Raw genomic sequence first — 16,172 nt, forward strand, 5'->3', positions numbered from 1 at the left:
AGCTATGAAGAAGATAGAAGATAACAACACACTTGTGTTCATTGTGGATGTCAAGGCCAATAAGCACCAAATTAAACAAGCTGTAAAGAAGCTCTGTGATACTGATGTGGCTAAGATCAACACTTTGATTAGGCCTGATGGAGAGAAGAAGGCCTATGTTCGACTTGCTCCTGATTATGGTGCTTTGGATGTTGCCAGCAAAATTGGGATCATCTAAACTGAGTCCAGCAGGCTAATTCTAAATGTAATAAATTTTTCTCACCAAAAAAAAAAAAGGTAGATAGGAAGTATATTGATCTTTCTTTTTAAAAAATTTTTGTAATTGAGATTTTAAGGTTATAAAGAACTTGGATTTCCATTCATTCATTGTTGCGCATTTTCCTCCCTGCTCTCCTTCCTCCCCAGTTCACATTTTTCTTTGGAAAAAAAGTTTTTTCATTGTTATACAGTCCCCCCCACCCCAAGACCACTTTACTATGCAGCTCTTATTCTGGACTCTTTTCATGCCTGTAATACCTAATCATATGTTCCTTTTATCCAGTTCTCTTCCTCATCTGTATCAATGCTATGTACGTTATTTATCTCCTCTTTTATTTATTTTTTATGGTGAGAAAAATTTGTGTTTAAAATTAGCAGTGCAACAATGAATGAATGAAAACCCAAAATCTCTGTAAATGTTCATTAAAACTAATAAAATTTAGTAATAATTAAAAAAAATTAGCCAGTTGGACTCAGTTTAGATGATCTCAATTTTGTTGGCAACATCTAAAGCATCATAAGGTGAACACAGGCCTTCTTCTCTCCATTAGGCCTAAGAAAGGTGTTGACTTTGGCCATGTCAGTGTCAGAGAGCTTCTTTGTAGCTTGTTTAATTTGGTGTTTGTTGGCCTTGACATCCACAATGAACACAAGTGTGTTGTTATCTTCTATCTTCTTCATTGCTGACTCAGTGTTCAGGGGGAACTTGATGATGACATAGTGGTCAAGCTTGTTTCTCTTGGGGGCGCTCTTCCGGGGGTATTTGGGCTGCCTTCAGAGTCTCAACGTCTTAGGCCCTTGGAAGGTGGATGAGGTGCGGATCTTCTTTTTTTTTGGCTGTGAATGCCCTTCAGGACGCCTTCTTGGCCTTTAACGCCTTTGCTTTGGCTTCAGTTTTGGGAGGGGCAGGGGCTTCCTTCTTCATTTTTGGCACTATCTTCATAGAAAGGGCTGTCCCCAAAAAAAAAGAAAAGGCTGTCCCTCTTTTCTTAGTTTTCCCGCAATCACCCTATCAGTCCTGTTTTATAATAATGGCATTATACAGTATTTGTCTTTTTGTGACTGAAATGTTTCACTCAGCATATTGTCCTCCATGGTCACCCACTTTGTATAATATTTCAGGAGTTCTTTGTTTTTCAGTGCTGCATAAAATTTTTTTTATTATTACACATTTCCCTCCCACCCCCAGTTCCTCTTCTTCCAGCCCTCTGTGCAGTGCACCCCTTGTTTCTGATTCTTGTCATACATCTAATGCGTAACCATATATTCCTTTAGGACAGTTCTGTTCTAGTACAGTGTTCATTATCTAGCCACTCTTTTCCCATTCTCTCTCCAACCTCCCCACGTCTGCCCTGTTTTATAACTGGTGTTACCTAAGTGTTTGTCTTTTTATGTCTGAAATAGTTCACTCAGCATATTGTCCTTGAGACCTCACCATGTTGTGTTGTGTTTTATGAGTGTATTGTTTTTCAGTGATGTGTGATATTCCATTGTGTGAATGTACTATACCTAGTTTTTCTATCATTGATTTGTTGATAGGCACTTGGGTTGCTCCCATCGTTTTGCTACTGTGAATAACGTGGCTATACACATGGATCTGCTTACATCTGTTTGAGTCGTGGCTCTGGTTTCTGTAGGGTATATTCCCAGTAGTGGAGTTGCTGGATCAAATATTTCTACTTGCAACTTTTTGAGCAAATGCCGGACTTCCACAGTGGTTGTACCGTTTTACATTCCCGCCAGCAGTGATTTAATTTTTTTTTTTTTTTTAGTTTTAGTATTTATTATGTGTGTACCGTCAAATCAGATCTGACTGGTACAGGAGGAGATTGTCCCTCCTTTTCCAGCAGAGCGTCTGATGGATTCGAACCATGTACCTCTAGGATTGCAGTGCAGCTTCTTGCCACTCGGCCACCAGAGCTCCCTAGCAGTGATTTAATTTAAGCATTCTAGTCTCTCCACAACCTCACTAGCATTTGTTGTTTGCTGCCCTGTTGAACTCTGCTATTGTTGCTGGGCTGAGGTGATATCTCATAGTTGTTTGATTTGCCTCCCTCTGATAGGTAGGGATTTTGAACATTTCTTCAAGTGTGTGTTTGCCATCTGAATGTCTTCTTTGGGGAAGTGTCTGTTCCTATCCTGTGCCCATTTTGTGACTGTGTTGTTTAATGTAGGAGATGGTAAAAATATTTGTGAAGGAATGGGCCCTGTGGATGTGCTGGAGCAGGGAGTCCAGCCTGTTGAAAACAAGAAACACAATTCTCTTGGCCACTGCCCTCGATCTGCCCCTCCTGAGCCAGCATGTGCCCCGGTCCCCAGTTGGGGGTGGTGGTGTCTTTGCTGAGATTGCCCAAATTGCAAGACAGTCGCCCCACCACGCGTAGTCATACTTCCTGCCCTGCAGGCCAGACTCGTGAGTAATTTCTCTCCCTTTTCCCCCCTCACAGGGACTTCCTTCCTCGAGGCTCAGGCATCGTCACGAGAAGGCCTCTCATTCTACAGCTCATCTTCTCAAAAACAGGTATGGCGGGGCAGCCGGCTTCGGCGGGATGTGAACACGGACCCAGGCGGGCCGAGAGGAACCTCGAGCCCGAGTCCACGTTTCCCACGTGCGAATGTTGGGCAGTGAAGAGTCGTCCAGCAGACAGTCACTGAGGAGCCGTGGCTGAGTGCACGTGGTGTATGCGCTTCTGTGCTGTACAGAGTACTACTTTTTTGGGTTTTTTTTTTCAGTCTGAACCATTTCAAAACCAGCAGCACTATAGCACCTCGCCCTGAACACTCCAGTGCACCTCCTGTCAAAATAAGGGCGCTCTTTTTATTTTTTATCCTGCATGCTTTTTCTGTTTTTTGGTTTTTTTTCTTTCTTTTTAATTCATTTCTTGTTGTACATTTCCCCCCTCCTCCTTCTCCTTGCCTCCACCCACCCCGCAATGCATCTCTTGTTCCAGATTATTGTCAATGAAATAAGGACACTCTTCTGCAGAGCCAGTCAGAACTGTAGCCCGGGTAGGGCTCGCTCCGCCTGGGCCCTGGTCACTGTCCCCGGTGTTCCCAGGTGTCTTAGCTGGTTGGCTCTCCCCAGTCCTGGCGCTTACAATAGAGAACAGAACGTCTGCCAGGTCAGCACCTTCTGTCCATACGATCCCATGATGTCGATCACTCCATCCTGTTGTCAGCCACACCACTGTCCTTCTCCAGACGGTCACACTGTCATTGACACTCAGAGCCTCCTAAGCAGATGTTGGTGACTTCCTAAAAAGAGGCCTGTTGCTCTTTGTCACTCTTGTAGAATGTGTACCAACTCATTCTCTACAGATCCAGCTCGGTGACGCCGGTTAAATTCTCCGCGTGGCAGAGCCGTTCTCACTCCTTCTCGGAGTGGTGCCTCCCTGTTCATTTGAACTCCCTGTTCCCTGAGCTCTCTGCCAGAGCCCTGCAGTTGGTGGGGCCCACTCATCTGCAGGTAGATAGATCTTAAAAGAGCACAGTGCTCAGAGAAGCTTTTTTTTTAAATTACATAAAAACAAGTCTGATTTAAAGATGACTTTCAACAAACTCACCTCATTGCCTGTTGAGTCCGAAATGGCTCATAGCTGACCCTGCTGCAGGCTCTTGGGAGGCTGTGAATAGCATGAGAAAAGATTGTCTGTTTTTCTCTCACCGAGCCACTGGTGGATTTGAACCACTTGCCTCTGAGTTAGCAATGTGACACCCTACACTGAGCCACCTGAGCTCCCTAAAGATGGATTTAGAGGGAGTGGTTTTGGTTTAAAGTTTAAAGATGATCTCAAGGCCATAGTTTGAGAAGTCATTGTGGGTCGATTGTTCTCTTTGTCCACGGCCTGTGGCCTTTGGTCTTTCCATTCTTGCACACAGGTCTGATCCAACGTGTTTTGTGTCCCCGCCTATAGCCCACTCTGCACTCTGCAGTCAGGGGGGCTTTGTTGGAAAGTCTTTGGCCAGAAGCTGGTTGGGGAGAGGGGAGCCTTGGGAATGAGTTCTCTCTCATGTCCAGAGTCACTGGGGGTCTGCTTGCCTCATTCCATGGTGACTTGGAACACCAGCTCCACGTGTGCCGGCTTAAGCACACCGTTGTTCACATGCCCTCCGTGGCCACACATACTGGGCAGGCCGCTGAACCCTCTTGAGAGACGAGGAACCTGGAGCTTAGCTGTGTTTTCACCTTTCTCGGGGTGAGCAGATTTGACCCCTGCAGCGCAGCCTCACTTGTGCCAGGCCTGCCGTTCCCCTTCGTTCCCAGTTCCCTTCCCCAACCCTCCCCCCTCCCTTCTCCCCGACTCCCCCATCCCAATGGAGGTGACCCTGACTCTCCCTGGCATGCTTAACTGTTATGAGAGGCAGAAGCTGATTGGTCCAGCTCTTCCTGTCCATGGACTTCGTCACAGGCAGGCGAACGGCTGACTCCTGCGCATTCTTCTGTCCAGTCAGCTGTGCCGGGAAGGGCCAGTGGTGGAAGCAGTTTCAGGTGTTGGTGGGACCTGTCTTTAAGTTGTGCTTGTCAGGACACGGGTCTCTGCTTTTGATTTAGTAGAGTGAGTTCCCAGAGGCTGCTGGCTCACCCCCACACACAAGGAAAACCACTGCCCTTGAGGCTCTGTGCTGGGAGTCCCAAGTTCAAATCCTGGCAACATCCCACTCTACCCCAACCCCGGTCCCCATCTGTTGGGCCCGGAGAGGTCCTGCCGCTCACGAGCCCGCCTTTCCATGTCTCCGGTCTGGGCAGTGAAGACAGCAGTGGTTGGAAGTTGTTGGGAGTTGTGACCATCATGCGTCGTTACAGTGTATTTATAGCTCCTAGGACAGTGCTTATACTCACCTAGCCAGTGAGGGTGAGGTTGGCAGGGCACCAGAGGTGGATAGGGCGCCCCACTAAGGAGAGGAGGGAAGGTAAGCGCAGCGTGAAACACAGTGGTCAGGGCAGCTCCCCTGGGCCTGGGAGCTCCAGAGGTTAGAGTTGATGGAGCTCTGCTCTTGGGGCTGAAGATCATGGGCTTGAGCCAGGCTACAGCCCCTCACTAGTCATGGGCCTGGCCAAGGGCTTCCTTCTCTGCCTCAGTTTCATTGTCTGTAAAATGGACATGCGAGTGGCCCCTGTGTGGCTGTGGCACCACCTATCCCTAGAGGGTCCAAAGATGTGACCCCTGACACTGGACCTTGCTCTGCTCTCTGATCCGTAAGACGCCAAATGTCACCTTGTTCAAACTGACCTGGTGAATTATTACTTGTAACTGACTTAGTTTAAAAATTACCTAAGACTGGCGAGCTCTGGTGGCCTAGTGGCAAGAAGCTGCAACTGCAATCTCATAGATACACGGTTCGAATCCACCAGATGCTCTGCTGGAGAAGGAGGAACAATTTCCTCCTGTACCAGTCAGATCTGATTTGACGGTACACATACAAAAAATAATGAAATAAAATAAATTTTTAAAAAAATTACCTAAGACCACAGGCACCGGGAAGTGTCAGGGGTCAAACCCTGGTCGTCGTCCATCCTGCTGTAGGGGACAGGAGGAGTCTGTTTGGGGGTGGTTTAGGATCCCCAGCCCTCCCTACCAGGCCATGACCTTGTGTTGTGCTCCAGGGAAATAGGATTCCAGAACTTTCATTAAAGATTTCCTTCACGTTCAGGTGAAAAGACAAGTTTGCTTCTCCAGGCCCTAGGGCCTTGCTGGCCTCAGGATGCTCACCCCCTTCTCATCCTGCCTTCAGCCCCCTTTTTCTCCTGTCCCTCTATCCCATTTCTTCTGCCCCCAGGCCTCGGCATTTCCTGCCTTCTCTTCCTGGAGCACCCTAGCCTCTCTGCCACTGTCCCCCAGACCTGCCAGATGACCCCTCCCAAGTCTTCCTTCTCAGTCAGCAGACGCCTCAGTGGCTGCCTGCTGCATGTGACATCATCTTTTATTTCTTAATGATCTTTCTCCTCCCAGGTGAAGGTCAGCACTGCAGGACAGAGGCATCCACTGCCCTTTGTCCTTTGTGCAAGGCCCCGCACACAGTAGGTGCTCAGTGAGCAGAGTGAGCTCCCAGGGCCCCCACTGTGGCAGGGATCCCCGGAAGAACACACAGTGTCACAGTGACTGTTGAATCTAGCACTTTGTGCTGTGAGCTGGGCCCGGCTCGGAGCTGGTGTGGATCGGGCTGGGACTGGCCCACACATCAGCCCGGGACTGGGAGCTTCCCTCTCACAATGTGTCATGATCTGGGAGCTGCTTGAGACTCAATTTTGAATGAGAGGGGTCTTAGAAGCCACATGATGGTGGGAAGTGTTCAGAACTGTGGCCCCTTGGCGCATTATGTAATGAGTCAGGCTGCCCACCAGAACAGAAGGTCAGGGGTTCAAATCCACCATCATCTCTTCAGGAGAAAGATGGGCAGTCTCCTCTTGTCAAGATTTGCAACCTGATGGAGGGTCACTGAGTCTGAAGTGACTTGATGACTGTGGCTTTAGGTTTTGGTACCCCCTTTCTAGTCTTTTGAAGGCCCTTAAAAGTCCTTTGTGGACAGAGTCATTTTTGGTGTGGGGTTTGTTGTTTTGTTTTTTTTTTTTTGGTGTTTTTTTTAAGGATAATAGATACTTATTTTTTAAAAAAAATCAGAGCCTCTCCCTCACTAGTTGTCAACAGTTCTATTTTGTGTTAGTTCTATGGTTATATTCAGTTACATTCACTGTAACATACTATAGACATTTGAATACTTCCAAACGTCAAAAAAACATGAATTTCTCTCTGGTCTACCAGAGTTATTAAGGTGGAATTTTCCATAATGGTCAACTACAGAATATTGCTGGTTAATCTTTAGTTAACCAGAACTACACATCCCATAGATATATGGACGGAGTCTGTTGAATAACATGGCAACAGGGTTTCTTTAACGTGACTGAGCTGTTGGTTCCTGCCTGACCTGTCTGCTGCCTTATTTGCTGCTGTCAGCCTGACTCCTTGGCTCTCTGCTGGGGTGACATGGGGAAGGGCTGGCTGAGTGGTGAGAGGTCCAGTGTAGAGCCCCTCATTCAGAGCGCTCAGCCCCCACATTTCCCCTCAGCTGTCTGTTCCACTGTTGGGCAGTGCTGGGAAATTGCTGGTGTTCTTACAGCGGCCCCAGCATTGGCTCTGTGCTGTCCTGTTTTGTTTCTGGGAAGCCCGAGGCACTGAGGGAAGGCCTAGAGCCCAGCTAAGCCTGGCCAGGCTGGGTGGAGCATCCCAACTTCCCCCTCTTTCCTATCACTTCCCAGAATCACACTGCAGTGTCTGGCGCCTTCTTGACACCTCCTCAAAGGTGGTTTCCTGGCAGAGGCACGCTTGGGGTATCTATGTGCTTTAGTGCAGGAAGGGCTGTCCCTGGAGCATGCCACGGGCCCACGGGGCCACAGCCCTGCTGTCCATGTCCACGCTTGCCTCCTGGACCCCAGGAAAGTGGTAACAGCCATTTCACGAGCACCCTTCAGGTGGGACATGGCTGTTCAGTGCGGTGGTGGGGGGGGTTGCTTGAGGAGCTACTTTTTTAAATCATGCTGTTACTAGGACTGCTAAGATTCTCACCAAGGGGCCGATGGGCAGCACCATGACAGAGGGAGAAGAGACTGAGGTTGTTAGCAGTCACAGCTCGCTCAGCTCCACAGTCAACACTGTTAGCACCAGCAATCAGAAAATCAAAAGACGAATTGCATTGGGTAAATCTGCTGTCAGGGACCATTCCAGAGTATTGAGAAGCAACGATGTCAGTCTGGAGACTAAGGTGCACGTTATCCCGGCCGTGGTCTTCGCAGTTACTTCCTGTGCGTCAGAGAGTGAGACAACGACTAAGGATGACCGAAGATAACTTGATGCTTTCGAATTGTGGTGCTGGAAGAGAGTCTTGAACATACTATGGACCACCAAGAAAACAAATAGGTCTGTCTCAGAGAAGGTGAAACCAAGTTTCTCTTTGGAGGCTAGGATTTTGAAGCTCTGTCTCACATTCTTTGAGCAAATGGGCAGGAGCGATTGGTCCTTGGAGGAGGACATCATGCTCAGAAGGACGGCGCAGTAGGGAAGACCCTGGATGAGATAGATTGACACAGTACAGGAGTAATGGGGGTAGGTGTGTCGGAGACAGTGAGACTGGCTCAGGACATGGCAGGCATTGGAGCTGCTGTACTGTACTGAGTTGCAGGTGACTAGATGGCACATAACATGTGGTAGGAAGGCAGTATACACTCTAGTTCTACTCTCAAGGGCTTTGGTGGTGGTCAAGGAAGTAGGTCATTGAGCAGTGGGGCTGATTTTGGGGTCCTTCAGGGAGAATCATACTAAGGAGGACAGGGTGAGGGGGGTGCACCTGGAGTCCAGGGGTCAGATGTTTACGCTATGCCCACCGCATCTGCCGACCCAGAACCCAGCCAGCCTGGCTTCCTGCTTGGCCTTCCAGTTTGGGAAGATGGGGAGGAGCACAGACTGGGTGGGGAGCAGGGCGGGCACAGCTGTTGGTTCCTCTGTGTCTAGTTCAGTGGCGTTGGTGGGTCAGGCCCCCTCCTGGAACCCTATCACCTGTTGTCTGGTGGAGCCACTCAGTGGGGCACACGATTATCGAGCACTTTGTAGGTGCAGGGCCCTGGTGGTGCAGGCATCGGGTCTGTCAGCTGGTGATAAGGTTTTCGAGGAAAGAAGGGAGAGGGAGCTGGGACATGGTGGGGCGGTGCTGCAGAAACAGGAGCTGGGGCTGCAGTGAGACTGGCCAGGGAGGCTTGGCCTGGGCTCTTTGGGCTGCCCCCGACTCACTCCATGCCACGCACTGTTCTCCACCCACTTGCCCTCCCTGTTGTGTTGTCCGTTTTATGGATCAGGAAAATGAGGCCTGGGTAGGCACCCTGACCACAGAGACTGAGTTCACAGTGCCCCTAGCATGCTGATGCTGTACACCTACCTGGCTCTTTGGGGCCACGTCCAAGTTCCATTAACATAAATAAGCCATTGTGACCTGGCTGTGATGGGGAAAGACAGGGTGTGGGCAGGATGCAGTCCAGGAAGGCTTCCTGGAAGCAGCCCAAGAGATGGGGGAGGGGCAGAGTGCAGTCCTGGAAGGCTCCCTGGAAGAGGCCCTAGAGGTGGGAGAGGGGCAGGATCCTGGTCCCCAGCCTGTTTCCCATCTGATGATCCCTTTCCACAGACCTCTTCCAAGTCCCCTCCCGCCCCTTGAAGAAGGTGGTCAGTGCGCCAGTGCTTTGCACCAAGGATGGCGCGGACCTGGGGGCTGCTCCATTTCTAGTGGCTGCTGCCGGAAGAGCAGCCCAGTTTCCTCTTGTCCCTCTGGAGGCCCAGAGCACGGCTGTCCTTGGGAAGCGGGTCAGCCGACAACAGGGGTGGAGGCGGGGACTGTGGCCTCGAGCTCTTACAAGCTGGCACCCTCATTGCCCTGCTTCCGGGCTGTCAGTGTGCCGGCTGGACGCTGTGATTTCAGCTGCTGTGTTCCCCTGATCCTGGGGGGCAGAGCAGAGCCCGGGCTCTCTGTCGGTTCATCCGCGTCCTTTCCAGGCAGTGGTGCCCATCTGCGCTGTGACTGATGTAGCCAGGTCTCCTCCTGGTGGACGCTGAGGCCATCACAACCCAACAGTACACATCTGTGCATCTGTCACGCCTCCTCTTTGGCTGACCAGCATGATTTCCTCCCTTCTTTCTGGGATGATGCAGGTCACAGGGGGCAGTGACCTCAGAGCCGGAAGGTCCCCACCCCCCTAAAGTGTCCCTGTGGAAACACAACCAGAGAGCGACACCGAGGCCCTGGGCCTCCTGCGATGAGCTCCTCTCCCAGTTACTCCTTCACATCTGTCGGCTTGGGGTTCGGTGTCGACAGCTGGGGGTGGAACCTCCGGGCACAGCTGCACAGCCTGAAGGAACCTCCTCACGCACAGCCCGATGGAACCTCCACACACAGCCCACAGAACCTCCCTGCGCAGTCCAATGGAACCTCCGCGCCCACAGAACCTCAGCGCGCACAGCCAGACGGAACCGCCGTGCAGCCCCACAGAACCTCCGCGCACACAACCCTCGGAACCTCTGCACACACAGCCCATGGAACCTCCCCACGCACAGCCCACGGAACCTCCCCGCGCAGCCCCACGGAACCTCTGCACGCACAGCCCACGGAACCTCCCCGCGCAGCCCCACGGAACCTCTGCACGCACAGCCCACAGAACCTCAGCGCGCACAGCCCTACGAAACCTCCACGCACAGCCCGATGGAACATGGAACCTCCCCACGCACAGCCACCCAGCCTGACGGAACCTCCACGTGCACAGCCAGACAGAACCACCGTGCACAGCCCAACGGTACCTTCGCGCACAGTCCACGGAACCTCAGTGCACAGCCTGACGGAACCTCCGCGCAGCCCTCGGAACCTCCCCACGCAGTTCCACAGAACTCCCTCAACCTCTTCATTGTTTTGTTTGCTCTCCTTTTCATTTTGGCTTCGAGGAGGATTTTAAATACGTTGGCTGCAAAGACATTATTAAGAGGCCGCTGAAACCCCCTCCATTCTTCCTGAAACGTTTCTCCTGAGAGGTTCATGCCTGTTGGGGGCCCCTCGGGACAGTGAGGTGGGGTGTCGCCTCCACATCCCGGGGGTGCCGTGCGGTGTGCTGTGGGTTCTAGCACCACCACTGCCATCTCTTGACCGGGCCCCGTAGGGAGGGAGGATTGTCTCTGACCTGACCCAGGCGGCCTCACCGTAACCCCCAGCCAGCGCTGTAGTGCTCAGAGGGCCTCCCCCTCCCCTGAAATCAGAGGACCGCTGCTGGCCCAGGGTCAGCCCCGCTGCCCTTCCTGAGGCCAGTGATACCAAACCACAGTGGCTCCTTGGGAGAAGGATGTGCCAGTCTGTCTTAGGAAAGGTCTGCAGCCTTTGAAACCCCTGGGGCCCTTCTCCCTGTCCCTGCCTCAGAAGTGACCTGAGGGCAGGCAGTTTATTCTGTACATCAATTAAAAAAAAAAACAAAGACCAAGGAATCCTGCCCAGGAGACCCCTTGATAAAGCTTCTTGAGCTTCCTCTCTTAGCATGCGTGCGCGCGCGCACACACACACACACACACACACACACAACACCCCAGCACAAACCACTGGCTGGGACTCAGCAGCTGTTTTCCTTTGTGGTGTCTTCATTGCTGTCCCGTATTGTCTTTTTTTGTTTGTTTGTTAATTTCTTAATTTAAATTTACTATTAATTTCAGTAAAAATTTACAGAGACTTTGGATTTCCATTCATTCATTGTTGCACTTTTCTCCCCTTCCATCACCCCCCCCCCCCACCTACCCTCTTGGAAAAGTAAAAGAAAAATTCCTTCACTGTTTTACAATCCCTGCCCCAGGTCCACTCCACTATGCAGCCTTCGCTCTGGACTCCTGTCATGACAGAATACCTAATCACATATCCCTTTTAAACAGTTTTCTCCCTCATCTGTTTCAATGCAGTATACATTATTTATCCCATCTTTCTCAGTCTCCCCCCAACCCCAATGTCAGTTCTGTTTTACAACAGTGGTACCATGCACTATTTGTCCTTTTGTGACTGAGATACTTCACTCAGCATAATGTCTTTCAGGGTCACCCATTTTCAATAATATTGCATGAGTTCCTTGTTTTTCAATGCAGTGCAATATAGTATAGCTTCTCTATTCATTCGTTTGTTGATGGGCACTTAGGTTGTTTCCAACTTCTTATCATGAACAAAGCCGCAGTAAACATAGGGGTGTGTGTGTGTGTGTGTGTGTGTGTGTGTGTGTGTGTGTGTATATATATATATATATATACATACATACATACATACACACACATGTTTGGATGTCAGTTATGGTCTCTTTAGGATATATTCCCAGTAGTGGAATGTCTGGGTCAAATGATATTTCTGTTTGCAACTTTTTGAGAAAGTGCCATACCGCCTTCCACAGTGGTTGCACCATATTACACTCCATCAACAGTGAATAAGGGTTCCAGTTTCTCCACAACCTTGCCAGCATTTGTTGCTTGCTGTTCTGTTAAATTTTGCTATTCTACTGGGATGAGATGATATCTCATAGTTGTTTTGATTTGCATCTCTCTTAGAGCTAGGGATTTTGAACATTTCTTCATGTGCTTGTTGGCCATCTGAATGTCTTCTTTGATGAAGTGTCTGTTCATATCCTGTGCCCATTTTCCTGATTGTTTACCTTTATCTTGTTGTGGTGGTATGGTCTTTGTTTCTTTGCTATGTCCCGGTGCGCAGCGAGCAGATTCCTGCGCTGGGGGGTCAGCTCCTTGGGCCTGGCGCTTGACCAGTTCTGTCCCTGTGAACTCTGGAATGTGTTGGGGCTGTAGGAGTGCCTCTCAGACACTTGTCAAGTGAAGGGCCGCATTGTCCTCCAGATTCTTAGAGTGACCGCGCTGACCTTTCACTCTCCGCTGGACCCAGCCCCTGCCCCTCCCACAAAGAGTGCGTTTGTCCGACTGAGCCCCTTCCTTGTCTTTTCAGAGTACGCCGAGTTTCTGCACTGCAAGTCCAGAAAGTTTACAGACTTCGATGAAGTCCGGCAGGAGATCGAAGCGGAGACCGACAGGGTCACGGGGACCAACAAAGGCATCTCCCCAGTGCCCATCAACCTGCGGATCTACTCGCCCCATGGTAGGCACTAGGGCTCGGCCCTGAACCTGGGCCAACTGGGTGGAAGCTGATTGTGTGCGGCTCAGAGTGGGATCTGCCGCATGTTCAGAGAATATGGTCCTTCTCGTGGTCATCACACAGCGCTTGTGCTGCATCTTCCCGCTTTAGTTATTTGTGAGGTAAGAGAGCTAGGTCTCTGCTTTCAGAGGAACACAGCAGCGCCGGGAGGTTATTGGGAATGGTAGGGACGGTGGAGATTGCCCTCTTGTGAAAGAAGCACGTTTATACTCCAGTGGGGGCCACGTAGTGACACAGGCCCAAGGCAGCCAGGTCTCAGCATCGCAGCAGCAGCAGCCAGAAAGCCAGACTTATGTGCAAAGTGTCCTCATCTTCCACGGTGCCTGACGGAAATGGAATAGCTCGTGGCCAGGGCACAAAGGCACAGATAGACTGCCAGCGCCTAAGCTCTGTGTGTGTAAATAATGTCTGCAGATGGCTCAAATGAAAAAATGACAGGCTACACACACTTCCTACCCTCAACATTACAGATGTATTTCATATTTTTCAAGTGAAGTATTGTGTATATCTGGCAGTCTTGACTGTCTACACATTCTGTATTTATGTGTCGTTTTGACTCAGATTGTAGCATTCTATAAAAATGTGTGAATGTAGGGGAGCTCTGGTGGCCTAGTGGCAAGGAGCTGCAACTACAATCCCAGAGGTGCACGGTTCGAATCCACCAGATGCTCTGCCGGGGAAGGAGGGACAATCTCCTCCTGTACCAGTCAGATCTGCTTTGACGGTACACTCACACAAAAATAATAAAATAAAATAAAATAAAAATTTAAAAAATATGTGTGAATGTACCTCAGCATTTGTTACCAGTAAGTGGAGGTCATTTGTTTTCAATGTTGCTTTGGGATAGGCTGAACAAGTGGACTGGAATTCATTTAAGCATTTAGATTGATTCCAGTCTGCAAAGAGGAATGTCTTGGTTCCAGAACTTGGTACCAGGGAGCTCAGTTGGCCTAGTGGCAAGAAGCTGCGTTGCCATCCTGAAGGCACACAGTTTAAATCCACCAGATGCTCTGCTGGAGGAGGGGCAAGCAGCCCCTGTGCCAGTCGGATCCGATTCCACGGTACACCACAACAAAGCAACAAAACTTGCTACCTTTTAAACAGAACACAGCTCATGCAGGGATGTAGCTGGAGAGCCTCAGGGCGCAGTGCAGGTGGAAGGGCAGGAGAGATCCTCCATTGAGGCCCCCACAGCCCAGGGGTCGTGGAGGGCCGTCCCAGGGTGGTGTAGACGCCAGTGCCCCCAGCCTCTGACCATCTTCCCCACTCATCTCCCTTCCAGTGCTTAACCTCACCCTCATTGACCTTCCGGGCATCACCAAGGTGCCCGTGGGGGACCAACCCCCGGACATTGAGTACCAGATCAAGGACATGATCCTGCAGTTTATCAGCCGGGAGAGCAGTCTGATCCTCGCCGTCACCCCAGCTAACATGGACCTGGCGAACTCGGACGCCCTCAAGCTGGCCAAGGAGGTCGACCCCCAAGGTAACCACTGGGCTCGTGCAGATCTGGAGGCTCTTGTCACTGTGTCCTTTTGGGCACATTGCACCCTCCGAAAAGCCTCTTGGATTGCCCCTTGAGGGCCTGCTGTGCTGGTGGAATGGTTGGCCCCTGGAGGGTGGTGGGAAGAGCCCAAAAATGGCAGCTCACAGCTGTGAGTTCAGCCGACCCACCTCCGTCACAGTGGCCACAGCGGTCACAGTGGTGCCAGTCTGTGGGCTTGTTGGAAAGGCCACCGACGCCCTCCATAAACGGCCCAGGACAGGCTTGAAAACACAGGCTTCCTTAGAGGCAGAGGAAGTGAAAGAGTGACAGATTTATATAGCAGGTGGAAAGCAGCAGGGAGTAGTGGGTAGGAGTCCATTTGTTCAGTAATTGTCAGCGGAGCATCTGCATGTGCCAGGCTCTGTTGGGCCCTGGGGCTCCTGAACACTGTGGGTCATGTGAGGGGCTGGGATTTGGAGAGTTGGGGCTTTTAAGCTGAGTGTCACACACACTGGAATACAATAAGGCCCTGACTCATAGAAGGCTCTAGAAGCCTTTCATTGTTAAGTAAATCTGCCCTCGTTCTGAAACAGTTGGAGCTGCCCAACTGAAAACACTCCCGTTCCCTTCTTGCACGTGAGCTCTTAATTCGGTGACAGGAGAAACAGAGAGAGCCTTTTGTTGCACTTTAAAAAAATCACATGCACATCTTCAGACTTCCCTACATATTAAAGACACACTTAGAAATGGCCTGGATATTTTGTAGAGTGTCCTCTGTCTCCTGGGCACCCAAGTGGTCTTGGGTGAGGAGTGTTAGGGAACCTTGAGGGTCTACCTGAAGACCAGGCTGGTCCTGGGGCTCAGACCCCTCAGTGTGCAGTCCTGGGTCGGGGTATGGGGTTCCAATGAAGGGTGACAGGTGGTGGCTTTTCCCTCACTGAATGATCTCCTCGCGGTCCAGAGCTGCTCACCTGTGTCCTGTCAGTGACCATGTCCCCAGAGCCATCCAGGGAGTTTTCCCTAGGTCGCTGCCGTGACTTGGAGGCCCGCTTCCAGGGCTCATAGACCCACCAGCCCAGTTGTATTTTGTGCCATCATCTTACGTCCGTCGTCATCCCACCAGTTGTGATGGAGGGCTGGTTAGGCAATGAGAGAGGGAGAATGAATGACATTTGACACCATTTGTGTCCTTGATGCTGCCATTATTTCTTTTGCAAAAACCGAATTTTCTACCTTCAAACATTCGTGATTATTGGCAAACGAAAATATCAGTATTGTCAAGTGTCGAGCTGAAAAATGACAGTTTCCCTCTGCTGGCCATTCTTCCCAGTTTTCCCTGGCACTTTGATGTTGGAAATCCAGGGGCCAGCCTCCTCTTGTTTTACCGGAATGTGGATTTCACTCTTTCATACCATCGTGGAGAGCATTGTGTGGCATCTCTGTTGTCATCCTCAGGGCAGCCCATCATTGATTTCTCCAGAGGACAAGGCCCCCGGCTCCCTGCCTCAGTCCCATCCTCCACCTGGTTAAGCCTCTCTCTTTCCCACCATGTATAATAAGCTTTGTAGATGGTCAGATACGGCCACATGACCTGCCAAAAAGACAGGGTTATGCACATCCAAAAACTTCTCCAATAGAGTAAAAAGGGAAGCCACAGACTGGGAAAAAATATTTGGTAATGACATGTCAGATAAGGGACTTATATCTGGAATTTATAAAA

The 16,172-nt window shown here is 50.5% G+C and overlaps 1 protein-coding gene across 7 annotated transcripts in view; it reads left to right on the forward strand.

The window, feature by feature from the left end:
- DNM2 (dynamin 2) overlaps positions 1–16,172 on the forward strand; it is a 111,767-nt gene that overhangs the window by 53,013 nt on the left and 42,582 nt on the right. For all 7 annotated transcript variants that reach the window (XM_006898779.1, XM_006898774.1, XM_006898776.1 and 4 more), the window contains exons 2-4: positions 2,706–2,779; positions 12,760–12,909; positions 14,249–14,452. In XM_006898779.1, coding sequence (XP_006898841.1) covers positions 2,706–2,779; positions 12,760–12,909; positions 14,249–14,452 — 428 coding nt within the window. The remainder of the gene's footprint in view (positions 1–2,705; positions 2,780–12,759; positions 12,910–14,248; positions 14,453–16,172) is intronic.

This window comes from Elephantulus edwardii, unplaced genomic scaffold, assembly GCF_000299155.1.
Source record: "Elephantulus edwardii isolate Elephantulus edwardi_28Jun2011 unplaced genomic scaffold, EleEdw1.0 scaffold00237, whole genome shotgun sequence".
Classification (NCBI taxonomy): Eukaryota; Metazoa; Chordata; class Mammalia; order Macroscelidea; family Macroscelididae; genus Elephantulus; species Elephantulus edwardii.